This window comes from Pungitius pungitius, chromosome 8 (genome assembly GCF_949316345.1).
Source record: "Pungitius pungitius chromosome 8, fPunPun2.1, whole genome shotgun sequence".
Lineage (NCBI taxonomy): Eukaryota > Metazoa > Chordata > Actinopteri > Perciformes > Gasterosteidae > Pungitius > Pungitius pungitius.
This window is the reverse complement of record NC_084907.1, coordinates 15,517,620-15,531,655: the sequence shown is the minus strand read 5'-3', so window position 1 is coordinate 15,531,655 and position 14,036 is coordinate 15,517,620. Positions and strand designations below refer to the sequence as shown.

At 39.5% G+C, this 14,036-nt stretch overlaps 1 protein-coding gene across 2 annotated transcripts; it reads left to right on the top strand.

Annotated features, from left to right (window-relative positions):
• The first annotated feature begins 306 nt into the window (after window positions 1-306).
• LOC119193937 (serine/threonine-protein phosphatase 6 regulatory ankyrin repeat subunit C-like) lies at window positions 307-13,909 on the top strand. Of its 2 annotated transcripts, XM_037447866.2 has the most exons (29): window positions 307-477; window positions 1,208-1,237; window positions 1,545-1,628; window positions 1,786-1,864; window positions 2,072-2,142; window positions 2,228-2,428; window positions 2,764-2,851; window positions 3,726-3,868; window positions 4,253-4,465; window positions 4,606-4,684; window positions 4,833-4,947; window positions 5,136-5,218; window positions 5,343-5,445; window positions 6,112-6,183; window positions 6,268-6,408; window positions 6,559-6,612; window positions 6,772-6,883; window positions 6,975-7,046; window positions 7,149-7,350; window positions 9,012-9,099; window positions 9,351-9,468; window positions 9,586-9,805; window positions 10,007-10,094; window positions 10,188-10,271; window positions 10,422-10,567; window positions 10,824-10,906; window positions 11,233-11,315; window positions 11,551-11,642; window positions 11,755-13,909. In XM_037447866.2, the coding sequence occupies exons 1-29, from the start codon at window positions 451-453 to the stop codon at window positions 11,943-11,945; spliced, it is 3,162 nt and encodes a 1,053-aa protein (XP_037303763.1). In that variant the 5' UTR covers window positions 307-450; the 3' UTR covers window positions 11,946-13,909. The 2 variants fall into 2 exon arrangements, with proteins under 2 accessions (XP_037303763.1, XP_037303764.1); XM_037447867.2 differs by lacking the exon at window positions 1,208-1,237.
• The last annotated feature ends 127 nt before the right edge of the window (window positions 13,910-14,036 follow it).

Genomic DNA, 14,036 nt, shown 5'->3' with positions numbered 1-14,036 from the left:
TAATATGTCTATTTAAATAGTGTATACCTGTGAGGTAGCGGTACCTTCAACCACTCACTCTAACCATATAATTAATTGACGTTAATTACGGTTGCCATGCACCCACAACTTGTTACAATGGAACACGGGTCAACTTTTTGTGAATTAATACAATGCTTGTACATTTGATGACATAACACAAGGTTCACAATAAAGTATTATCTGGATTCCACGTCATTTAATATATTACAACCTAAACCCCTACAAATATTTGGAAACGTAAAATGCGTCCAAATCACGTTTCTTTAACTTCCCTCGCGATATTCCGCCGGCTGTAGAGTGACTACACATCACATATCAGGAGCTAACTAAGCTAACAGCTAGGTAGCTAACGCTAGGCTAAAAGGCTGCTAACGAGTGACATGTAGTCAACTTTACACTCAATGAGGGAGCTTCCAGAGTGACTGGGACATGGAGTTAAGAAAAATGAAGGACCAGGTAGTAAATAAGACTTAACGTTTGAACTCACAGTACTTTTTAACACATCGATAAACTGGCTGATCGTGTTTAGCGACATATAGAGCAAACTTTGCTACGATGCTAACGTGAGTTAATGTTGGATATGATTAGCCACGCTAGAGTAGGGGTTTTACTTTCACGTTCGGTGTTTCGATTTTGTAATTCATTAAACTTTAATCTCATCGGAGTCACCGGGACGTCCAAACTTTTTGATTGTTACATGGATCCACATTCCTCTTTCTTATTCGTTTGCTTAACGTTAAATGTGAAAGACACAGCTTTCCCGGTCGTTAAAGCATTTTCTATATATGAGTAAAAAGTGAAGCATATGTCCGTGATTCAAACCAGTAACATTCTTTAGTCTAATAAATGTTGATTTAACAAAATGCTGTAAGATGTACATAGTGTCCTTATCTTTGCTGAAGCAGATTGAATCATTACAATCAAAACCTTTTCCGAAAGACAATACAGTAATGGTAATTGACTATTTTCCTCCAAATGCACAGAGAAGAATTGTCATTTTGTAATCCCAGTCTCACATTAAGGAACGAGACAAATGTCTTACTGCATCGTCACATTTTTACTGCTCAGAGGTGCAGGATATGTGTCTGGTTAAAATGTGAACCCTGATAGAAAGATGTTTTCTCTTGGGTTGCTTCTTCTGTTTGTTTGTGTCCTCTGAAAGTCGTTGAATAATCCTTAATTTTAGGTGTTCCGGCCAGGATTCCTGCAGTCAAAGGTAACGCGATCAAACATCGGGGAAGTTGACATTATACTAGTAGTTGTCAGATATATTTCCCTTACACTCTTTACTCAGGCATGTAACTATTTATTTCTGGCATCCCAGTTTAAGGCATACCTGTATTTATGACCCCAGTGGGCTTTAACATGTTTGCTACTGAAGGCTGTTCAGTTGAAACTGTTTCCATTGCTGCTGTATTCAAAACTATTATCAGAGAAAACGTGTCCTGAACCTAATTTTAGTTGTGATGAGATTTAATCATTCATTGTTAACATGTCTGTTTTGCTTGTCACATCTCTTTCAGTCTCCATTGGTCCAGGCTATATTCAGCCGAAATGCAGAAGAAGTGACATTTTTGTTAAACGCTAATGAAGATGTCAATTCACTGGTAACATTAGTTTGCTTTTTGGTTACTGCTCATTAATTAACCCAAAAAGTTGAATTTGCACATTAACTGTGATGTTACGATACAACAAAAGCATATTTGAAGTAGTGCAATATTAAGCTGACACGATAAAGGAAGATTTGTTTTTCTTTCCTTTCAGGACCAAGACCAAAGCACGGCGCTTCATGCTGCTGCTTATTTGGGCGATGTTCACACTATGGACCTGCTAATAACTTCAGGTGAAAAAAAACATTTATTCAACTTTAAAAATATGTCAAATTAAGTGTAACACTTATGAACTTCCTCCCACCTGAGTTTTTTTTGTTGAGTTTTAATGAACCAGCCACACTGGTAATCATAACACAGTCAATCAAGTACAAAAAAACTGAGTGTTACTCCAACACTCAAAAATGAATAACTCTCTCTGCTTTCGCTTTCCGTTACAGGTGCAACTGTCAATGCCAAGGACCAGGGTTTGCTGACTCCTTTACACAGGGCAGCTGCCTCTCGAAATGAAGTATGCTACGACCTCAAAATCCAGTTGTGGAAAGGACAGATTGTACTTGACTTTTTGAGTTTGATTTTTATGTTTTTCCCCTCAGAAAGCCGTTGAGCTTCTACTATTGCACAAAGCAAAGGTCAACACACAGGACAAATATAGGCATACACCTTTACACATGGCAGCTGCAAAGTGGGCCACAGGCTGCGCTAAAGCTCTGATACCACACGTGCGCAGTCTGGATGTTGCTGACAAGTCAGGAAGGACACCACTGCATCATGCAGCACACAGCGGTCATGTAGAGGTAAAAGCTTTAACCAAAGTCTTCTTACTGATCTGAAGTAAAACTCAAACCTATGTTTGGTGCTGAAAAGAATATTTGCTTCAGGCAAGTTAATGATGGCTGAGAGAAGTTTTGTTTTTGCAGATGTTGCAGCATTATGGAAAAAGGCCTTTGCCTAATAATATATTAATAAACTTTCACACAATATTTGCACTTCTGTGTGTAGCAAAACTAAGGAGAGACCCGTTTTAGGGACTGTTTGTTTTCAAGCCCAAATGACACAATCTATTATTGTTATTGATAGAAACTAAATTAGCTGATATACACATTGGTTGACCTACTAATTATTTCTACAGATGGTAAACTTGCTCCTCAGTAAAGGTGCCAATGTGAATGCCAAAGATGAGAACGAAAGGCAGGCAATCCACTGGGCTGCATATCTGGGTGAGTCATGTCATCCTTCTGAGAAACACAAATGTTCAATCACTTTTTCCCCAGAATATTTTATTGTATGATTGTAAGAAACAGAAAATATCTCTTAATTAGCATACAATACGGAACAACAAACTATTACGTCGGAAGTTTTTGCCATTTATTTATTAACTATAAAACATACAATTCAATGCATTTATAGGATATTTTTTGTTAGAGAATAACCAAGGCTAAAAGTATTTGTTTTTTTCCAGAAAAGATTCAAGTAAAATGTAAATTCCTGGACCAATAAGAATCAAATACTGATTGGTGTTTACAGGGAATGTGCCTTGGTGTCTTGTATCATTTTTGCCAATTTAAATTCTGATACATAATCTTAATCCTGATTTACAAACAGAGGGCTACAACCAAGAATTCTTTTAGACTTTTGATTAGTGTATAGATTTAATCGATGAGTTTATTGGTCTATAAAATGTTGACCCAGAGTTGTTTTCCCCACAAGTAAACATGTTTTTTTCGCTGTTACAAAGAAGAAATGAAACCAGCAAGTATTCAAATAAAAAAAACTCTAAGAGAATTTATTTTTGGGAAATCCTCCAATTAATCAAATATCTGAATTGGTACTGTAAAGGTTGCCAACTATTTAATTAGTCACGGCAGCTCTAAAATATAAACATACAACATTTTTTGATGTATAGCCTTTACATTTCTGCTAACTATTTAGGCCATTGACAAAAAAGGTCAATCTTAACGACGTCAAAATCAGTTGAATAATAATTGCCATGTACACTAACTGTGCCACAGTCTGCAAACACGCCTACAGAGAGTTTGGTGCGCTGTGTGTGCACAGCAGAGACTTGTAGTAAATGTTAAGCTCTTCTTTCAGGACATGTGGAGGTTTTGAAGCTGCTTCGTTCACAAGGTGCCGACGTGATGTGCAAAGACAAACGTGGCTACACTCCGCTCCATGCTGCAGCTGTCAGTGGACAGTTAGAGGTGGTCAAATATCTCTTGAGACTGATGGTCGAGGTAAAGTAGCTGAGTCACTATATTACATCCTAAGAAAATATTATGGCTGTCATGTATTTTCTGTTATGTTTGTTCTGCTGCAAGGGGTTTGGAGATTATTAATTGTAAAGAAACATCCTTCTGAATTACAAAAATACAGCCGTCTGTATTTATACCTGGTTTTATATGAGATTAGGTCTGCAGACCTGCAGAGGTTTTCATGTTGAAATCTCCGTCTGGACACTGAACATATTTCCAACCAGAATCACTTCTTCCTTTTTCTTTAAAATAATGCAATGGCTAAAGATGCCCGCCTGGCATAATCCGCAAACTAACTTGACTCGTAACCCTGATAATAAACTTCAGCGTATATTCATTGATTGTTTCCCTACCTCCGTCTCTCAGATTGATGAACCTAACATTTTTGGGAACACAGCGCTGCACATGGCCTGTCACACGGGGCAGGACGCTGTGGCCACTGAGCTGGTGAACTGTGGTGCCAACATCAATCAGCCCAATCGCCACGGCAGCATGCCGCTGCACCTGTCAGCCGCCTCCTCCAGCGGGGTGCTGTGTCTCGAGCTCCTCATCAACAACGGTGCCGATATCAACGTTCAGGTAAAAAGCTTGCTTTTATTGAGTGGATTTGAAAAAAAAATGTATGCTGGAAAAATCATTGTTTGGATTATAAATGCACCGATTATGATTTAAGGTAGTTCTTTTATCAAAAGATGTTTTCTTTTTTCTCTATTTAACAGAATAAAGAAGGGAAGAGCCCTCTGCATATTGCTGCTATGTACGGGCGCTTCACAGGCTCACAGATTCTAATCCAAAATGGTAGCGTATTTGCACTATCCCCGTCATCGTCTTGTAAGGCGTGATTGTTTCTGAAAAACATTGTCACCCCAGTATGTTCTGACTATTTCCTGGAGCTATCGGAGCACGTCCTCAATTCACATCTTGTCTCTTCTCCATCTGGACATAGGGGTTGAGATTGACTGTGCTGATATGTTTGGAAACACTCCTCTTCATGTTGCGGCCAGATACGGTCAGGAGTTGCTGATCAGCACTCTGCTGACTAACGGTGCGGATAAGAACAGGTGAGACCGGTCAAACATTTTACTGTCGCTTTGCAAGAGAAAAGCATCTTTACTCCTTAAGGCAGACTCCATTTCTAGTTGTGGTCTTGTAATACTCTGACAAAATAATTGGATCCAAATATTGCAATTTAATGCAAGTGGTCTCCACCTCGTCACACACTATATCATCTTTGTAATGATCTCTAAAGACAGGGCATTCATGGGATGCTTCCACTGCATTTGGCGGCGCTCCACGGATTTCCAGACTGTTGTCGAAAGTTACTATCCAACGGTGAGGGTCTGTTTGAGGCATTTCACTGTGGCCATCAATTTGTCCTCTCAATTGGATTACATTTGAATAAATGACCAACTTAAAATGTTTCCACTTAACTTCTGGTTGGTTGTGTACCATTCAGGCCAGTTTTACGTCATGCCGTCTCAGCTTCCATCAGCTGGGGATGATCTAAACATTTTAGATGACCAGGGAAGGACCTGTCTGCATGCAGCTGCTTCTGGAGGGTAAAAACACACACACACATACAGATTTATAGTTATGTTTACTGCAGTATTTATTACTTCAGAGACATACATTTCTTTTTTTGTTGTCATAAAATTATTTGTCAATTATTATTATACAATACCGTATTGTTTGCACTATAGGGCGCACTAGATTATAAGGCGCACTGTCAATGAATGGTCTATTTTTTTCTTTATTCAGATAAGTCAGTCAGTCAAACTTTATTAAACGCGTTCACAATAACTCAAAATTATTCAAACCTTAATTAACGTATTCACAACAACTACCAACCTTGTTCAGTTGTAACACGTAAAAAAAACATATGATATTGATATTGCTACACACTGTAATATTACGGTGAAGCACAGTATGTATTACCCTGCAACGCTCCTGGCTACGTTAGCCGTAATGCTGCAAGCGGTGAGGCTTTGTAGTTTACCAAAGTCGTACTAAAACATTTTGACAAAATCGGCAGTAAGCAAAACCAGAATTAATCCATATATAAGGTGCTTCAGATTATAAGGCGCACTGTCGTTTTTTTTGCGAAAATTAAAGGCTTTTAAGTGCACCCTATAGTGCAAAAATACGGTAAATGAAATACCTATGAATATTTTACTTGTTCCAATGTTGTCTTTTCTTGAAACACTAATCTTTTTCTCTCCTGACAGAAATGTTGACTGTCTCAACTTGCTGTTGAATAGTGCTGCTGCTGAACTAGATGCCAAAGATAATTTGGGAAGGTAAGCAGTGCTGAATACATTGAAAAAGACTAACTTTCTTTCGCTTTTACCTGATGTCACAGCTGTTTGCTGTGCACCTTGCAGATCTTCTTTGCATTATGCTGCAGCTAACGGGAACAGCCAGTGCACAATCTCCCTGGTGAGAGCCGGCGCCGAGGTCAATGAGCTGGATCTGACAGGCTGCAGCCCTCTGCACTACGCCGCTGCTTCACACACCTTTTGTGGGTGAGAGAAAAAAAGAGAGTTTACTGTCATTTTAGTTTCTTGTTCGTTTTACTTTGTGACATAACCTGGGAATGTTTTTTCTTTTCTTTGTGTGTTCATTTTGAGTTCACTCAAGTCAATTTTAAAAGAGTGTCTTTCTTTCTACTAAAGGGAATCAAACTCTGAGCCCGAACTCTGTGATGAAAAGCAACAGGAAGCCTCACTGTACGTATTATATCACACATTCTTAATCATAATTACATACACGGTTATCTTTTTAATGGATTTTTGCATTTTTTCGCTATTCTGCAAAAAGAACATAAAGAGCTGAACAGAGTTGCAATTAAATCCGATGTTTGCGTGTGTGGTGCTTTGTATGTTCAGGTGTTTAGACTTCTTACTTGAAAACGGAGCAAACCCGACTCTGAAGAACAGTAAGGGTTATAGTGCCGTCCACTATGCAGCAGCTTATGGGAATAAACAGCACCTGGAACTGGTCAGTGGTATCTTTGATCCTTTTGAATCAATTACAGGACAATGCTGGTTTTGACCCTTTTTTTCTTCTCTCTTCTTCTTCACTCTTGCAGCTCCTCGAGATCTCGTTCAACTGTCTAGAAGAGGTTGAAAGTAATATTCCAGTCAGTCCTTTGCACTTAGCTGTGAGTAGAGCAAGATGCCAATTACAACACTTTTGCTTGCAGACCCCATTTTTACAATCCTATGACTCGTGTGTGTTTATTCAATTCACTCTGCTATTCCAGGCGTATTATGGTCACTGTGAGGCACTGTGCTTGCTTTGTGAGACACTAGTGAGTCTGGATGTGCGGGACATTGAGGGCAGAACTGCCCTCCACCTGGCTGCCCAGAGAGGTTTTTCTGCGTGTGTGGAGGTGCTGCTGAGGCACAACGCCTCCTACACACTGAAGGAGCACAAGCGCAAGTGGACGGCTCTCCATGCTGCAGGTGGGTGTGTGTTGAAGAAACAATATACACTAACGTTCAAAAGTTTGGGGTCAATTTGAAATTTCCTTTTTTTTTTTCAAAAGAAGAGCTAAAAGAGCTGTTAACGTGATAAATGACTCTTCTAGGTGGGAACTTTTTTTTTTTAAACAAAATATCTACATAGGTGTATAGAGGCTCATATCACTCTAGTGGTCTAATGGTACATTGTGTTTGCGAATCGCCTTAAAATAATAATAGATGACTAAGAAACCCTTGAAAAACCTTGTGCAATTATGTTAGCACAGCTGAAAACGATTATGCTGGTAAACGAAGCTATAAATCTGGCCTTCCTTTGAGCTAGTTGAGTATCTGGTGCATCACATTTGTGGGTTCAAATATACTCTTAAAATGGCCAGAAAAAGAGAACTTTCATGTGAAACTCCCGAGTCTATTCATGTTCTTAGAAATGAAGGCTATTCCATGCAAGCAATTGCGAAGAAACTGAAAATCTTGGTGTGAACTACTCCCTTCAGAGAACTGCACAAATGGGCTCTAACCAGGGTAGAAAGAAGTGGGAGGCACCGGTGCACAACTCGGCAAGAAGACAAGTATATTAGAGTCTCTACTTTGAGAAATAGACGCCTCACAGCTTCTTTAGATGTTAACCGCAAAACGCCAGTGTCAACGTCTACAGTGACGAGGAAACTCCGGGATGCTGGCATTCAAGGCAGAGTGGCAACGAAAAAGCCATATGTGAGACTGGCCAATAAAAAGAAAAAATTATACGGGCAAAAGAACCGACATTTGACAGAGGAAGATTGGAAAAACGTTTTATGGACAGACGAATCAAAGCACAGAAGAACATTTGTGAGACAGGTGAAAAGCTGCTGGACGAGTGCCTGACGCCATCGGTCAAACATGGTGGAAGAAATGTGATGGTCTGGGGCTGCTTTGACGCTGGTAAAGTGGGAGATTTGTAAAGGGGATTTTAAATAAAGAAGGCTATCATTCCATTTTGTGACGCCATGCTGAACCCTGTAGACGGCGCTTGATTTGAGCCAATTTCCACCTACAACAGGACAATGACCCAAAGCACACCTCCAAATTATGCAAAAACTATTTAGGGAAGAAGCAGGCAGCTGGTATGCTGTCTGTAATGGAGAAGCCAGCGCAGTCACCAGATCAACCCCATTGCTGTGGGATTAGCTTGTTGGAACACAAGAAGTGCCCATCAAGCCAAACCAACTTCAGGGAGGTGCTTCAGGAAGCGTGGGGTGAAATTTCAACAGATTACCTCAACAAATTAACAGCTGGAACGCCAAAGGTCTGCAGTGATGTAATTGCGGCAAATGGAGCAACTTTGACGAAAGCAAAGTTTAAAGAACAAAATTAATATTTCAAATATAAATAATTTTCTTTCTTTTCATTTTGCAACTCAATTGATAAATAAGTGTCAGTTATTATGGAAAACACTAAATTATCTGGGTGACCCCTAACTTTTGAACGGTGGTGTATATATGTTTAGTGGGCTGTGTTTTTGGTTGTCATGGTAATGAGAAGGAAAGCATAATGTTTAATGGTTAAAGAGTTCTTCATTTTAAAATGATTTTATCACTTTAGCATCCATTTAGCTGGTATTTTTTTCTATTTAATTTTCCTTTCACTGTTTTCCTGCTGTACAGCTGCTGAGGGCCAAATGGACTGCCTGCTGTTATTGGTCAGTGGGGAACAAAGTGCTGACCTCATCGACAGTCCAGACACACAGGGACAGTGAGTCACATGAAGTTTTACCCATAATTGTGTCTTTTTTTGACCATGAATTATAAAGATTTAATTGTTTGGTGTAATTAACTTGATTCTAGAGTTGTATTGTAGATATTGTTTTTTTCTGAGCTGCAGACATGTGATGGATGACCTGTGGGTCTCCAAATCCAACCAATTAATATTTTTCTGACGAGATCAGAGAATTATCTTCCCATTAGTCAACTGCTCCTGCTCCGTTTTGTTTTTGTCGAGTGCAGGACGGCTCTCATGCTGGCAGCGCTGGGACGTCACACCGACTGTGTCCACATCCTGTTGGAAAAAGGAGCAAAGGCAGATGCTGCCGACAAAAAGGGCTTCACTGCGCTACACCGAGCTGTAAGGGAACTACTTGTTCCATGTTAACTTTTTAAGGTCACTTCACAGTGTTAAAGAGAGAGGATTCTGAACGTATGTATTATTTTGGCTCAAATCCTGTTTTCCCTCATGCTGCAGGGCATTTTGGGCAGTGAGGACTGTGCATCTGCTCTGTTGGAACATGGGGCCTCGGCTCTTTGTAGAGATTCTCAGGGAAGGACCCCGCTGCACCTCGTAGCGTCCCGCGGGCACACAAAGCTACTTGGAACTTTGCTAAAGGCTGCTATGAAAGCTGACCCTCTAGACTCCATATTGGACTTCAACGGCTACACACCCACCCACTGGGCCGCCCACCACGGTGAGACGTCAGGGCAAGAATTTATGTTGAATATACATCAGTCGGTTGAAACAAATGACCAAAGATTATACTTACAAGGATAAAAACATGCAAGAATGGATTTTTTTTTTAAGCTACTTGAAGGAACTGTCATTTGTGTTTATTTTGGTGGTCGCTTTTGACCAAAATAATCGTTTTTGCATTTGTGCCCTGTGTATGTAGGACATGAAGGATGTTTACACATTTTACTTGAAAACAAACCTTTTAGCAACCAGGAGGGAAATCTCTTCACCGCATTACACTGTGCTCTGTGAGTCCTGTTGTCAAAGTCTATTCATACATAGGTTTATTATATATTGAAAACAATACACGTAATGCTTTGCATGTCCTTTGTCCCCTACAGAGTTAATGGACATGATGTTGCTGCTGGACTTCTGGTTAAGACTGGGGGTCCAAAACTTGTTAACATTAGTGATGCCAAAGGAAGGTGGGTTCTGCTCTGCATACACATACCTCTATGTATAAAGATTGGTTTGCCATCCATAGTAATAACATCATTTGATCTAAACCTCGTTTTGGTACCTTGAAAGGTAAAGGAAATACCTTACATGTCCATGTATATGTTGTGTGAGTGCAGGACAGCGCTGCATGCAGCTGCTTATTCAGGCAATGTCCCTGGGCTCCAGCTGGTCCTGGCCCAGGGAGCAGAAGTCAATGCTGTGGATCATTGCGGATGCTCTGCTTTGATGGTTGCTGCTGACTGCGGACAGACGCTGGCTGTTGGTATGTAATTAAAATCCAAGTCTCCAAGTGTGTCATTCTTATCTTGCACCTCGGTAAACCTTAAACACGTCTGAGCCATTTTTAGCTCAAATAGAAGTCTTGAGACTGCATGAGATACTAAACAAAGCCCCACTTTAAATGGCAACTTTTAATACACCGTACAAGTTCCCTCTAGCACCAATTTAAAAGTTGATAATGGTTGAAATCTGAAGGTTCTTGTTTGTTGTGAAATGTGTCTAAATTTTCTGCATTATAGAGTTCCTGCTCCACAAAGTGAAGCCTGACCTGACCCTGGTGGATGTCAATAATAACACTGCCCTTCACTTAGCCTGCAGCAAGGTCACATACTCATACACAATTGCATGTACTTTATCAATGAGGTGGCACAGCAATTACCTAATGCATATGTATAGTAACGGTACTTTATAAACTCTCATATACGGTGTTAACCTTATCAAAATATATTAAACCCTTTGTTGAAAGTCAGGTTAAGAATGTAATTTATTGTCTTTTCATGAACTACTTTTTATTTCTCACTGCCAAATGTAACCTCGCAACTGCCCAGAACTGTAGGAATGTAGTATTACTGCGGCACAACATTTCATGGTCTACATTTAAGCAAAAACGTGCTTCAGCAATGTTGTACACTGTGTTTTTCTCTGCAGGGTCATGAGATGTGTGCCCTGTTGATCCTCGGCGAGATCAGCGACTGCTCCCTCATAAATGCGACCAACGGCGCCCTCCAAATGTGAGTTTTTCAAAAGGGCTTGCCCTCCTTGCCGTTAATGAAGAACACAAACTAGTGAAAACTGTTTATGGAAAAAGGATTTGCATAGTAATGATTCTGTTGAATTTGACTATATATAATTACTGAATATCAAGTCGTTTTTTTTACCTTAAGATGGCGTCTTAAAATATATGGGAAGAAAACTTTCCATGAGTATTGACAGCAGCCCAGTAACACTGTATGATATTTTATGCAGGCCCCTTCACATTGCAGCGAGGAAAGGCCTGGCAACTGTAGTGCAGGTGTTATTGGGCAAAGGAGCTGCAGTCATGGCTTTAGATGAGGAAGGTAAGCTGGAATAACCATATTTTTATGATACAATACCAAAAGTATCCTGTGTTTCCTGCCAAAAGCGGTTCGTGAAGGGCACTGTAGGACACTTCTTCCCTGGTCTCTGCAGGCCACACTCCGGCTCTGGCATGCGCCCCAAACAAGAAAGTGGCAGACTGCCTGGCGCTGATCCTCTCCACCATGAAGCCTTTCCCACCCAGAGAGGCCGACGCTGGTACGGCCTCCCATTTCAACACCATTCTGAAGAAGTACGGCATTGCAGCCCCCTGCGGGTCCAGCGGTAACCTTTGTCATGCTTAAGTTACCACAATCAAGGGTGTTTGACAGAGTGAAATCTTATCCCAGTGCAGCCCAAAGTGTCCACGCAGAACCACGCATACACGTGTTCATGAACATGTGTGTGCGTGTGTGTGTCATGCATTTCTTCTTTTCTTGCGTGTGGTTACATTTAAACATGTGTCATATGCATGCACCTCCAAGTGGTCATGCCCCAGTAGCATCGATTGCTTTCTTTAAACGTAGTCTTACACACTACTAATATTAGCAGGCCCCTTAGATTGTCTTCTCTTTGAGTGCAGGTTAGCACACATTAGTTCTACTAACCATTGTAAAATAAAGGAAGTTGTAACATGCGCACAGTAGACAAGCCTCTCCACTTGAACCCCGTCCGCTGTCAGTATTTTGGCTTGATTTCTCATTTACCGACTAAGCCTGAAATCATCCATGTTCGTCTTCAGCTGATGCAAGAACACGAACGCTGGGATGATCGAGTGTTTTTCATATACGTGTGTCCGCAAGAGATATTTTGCGTAATGGAAATCGCTGGTGCTTTAAACCTTATATGCAATTAATACGACTCTATTTTTCTATCCAGTCAAGAAGCAGACGGTTCATCTGATATAAATAACCTTATTATTCAAAATATGATCATCATTTAAAATGTTTCACAGGCGTGTGCATAGCAGTAGATGTATAGTTTACAGAGTCTAGTATATATGAAAATCAAGCTAACATTTTATGTGTAATATCCAAAATGATTAAAAATTAACCTCAGGTCACCACATACTGTACTGCGGGTGCAATAAAAAGTACATTTTGAGCTGCAAGTTCCATGACAAATGTATTACAGGGCGTATCATGTTTCTGTTAAACGAGCCAGAGAATAAAACAAACAACTGAAAGGGCAAATTAATACAATATTTATGTTGATATGAAGAGTTTTAAAAAGCAAATGTATTTTTTCACTACATCACTGAAGCTAAAGTTTAATATTGTATTAATAAGCTGATTATTGTTCATCTTTATTATTCATACCACAACCCAAGTTTCAAGAGCCCAAGATGGTGTATTTCAATTGCTCGTTTTGTTTGTTCTGAACCGCAGTCTAAAACCAAAGATGTAATTTAAACAGCAAATCCTTCATGGCTTGGAAAGTGAATCCAGGAAATATCAATTAGTTAAATGTAAATGATTAAATGGTCAATTAATTTTCAATTGATAAACAAGTCAATTCATTGTTTAAGGGACACTTTTTTCTTTTTTTTTAGTTGCTATAATGTCAGTGTGCAATTAAATGAAACGTCAAACTCCTCAAGTCTGATACCAGTAACAATCTATGTGAAACACTACAGACTGAAAGCATTGTGTGTCTAGTAAACCTGTAACATTCTATGATTGAAAGAAGACAAACTGGCAACACCCACATGTTTTTCTTTTTTTTTTAACCAGTTTTTCACTTCCATTAGCACAATGGTACAAAGATGTTTCTGCATCTCTTGCTTGAGACACTAAACGTTTATCATTTTACAACCTGAACTGTATTCGCACAGACTGACATTTTCCTCTTTTGCTAATTGATTTTTTTTTTTTTCACTAGTAATACCTTCTATCATTTTAAAATGGCTTTAAGCTATTTGCACTCTTGAGAAAAGTTTACATTTTACTGTAAGATGTCCTTCTTAGGTTTATGCAAGAATATACCATTTTTTTTTTAATGTATTTTAAATCTTTTAACTTTAAAAGCACCAATAAATGCTAAAATCTGAGTCGGTTTGAGTGTCCTTACTTGTTTCATTGGAAGAAGTAATTTGGGAGAAAACAACTTTCATTGACCTTTATAGATATTTGTCTTGAAGTGCTCTGTTGCAGCTTTTCATGTGAAAAAAACTTTCCTCTGAAAATTTTACTGCGATTTCGGGATGTAACTCCCAACTTGAAAACAATGAGTTGTAAATGGCCTTCATGTGACACAAAAACAATAAATCGCTACAATGAAAATAATTTATTTAGTAATTTATTTCCAGTTCCCATTTGATTTGCATGGATTTCACAAGCAACACTGCACTCAGTTACCTGACACCTGAACAAGGCTGTCCTGTAGCTGTTGTCCTG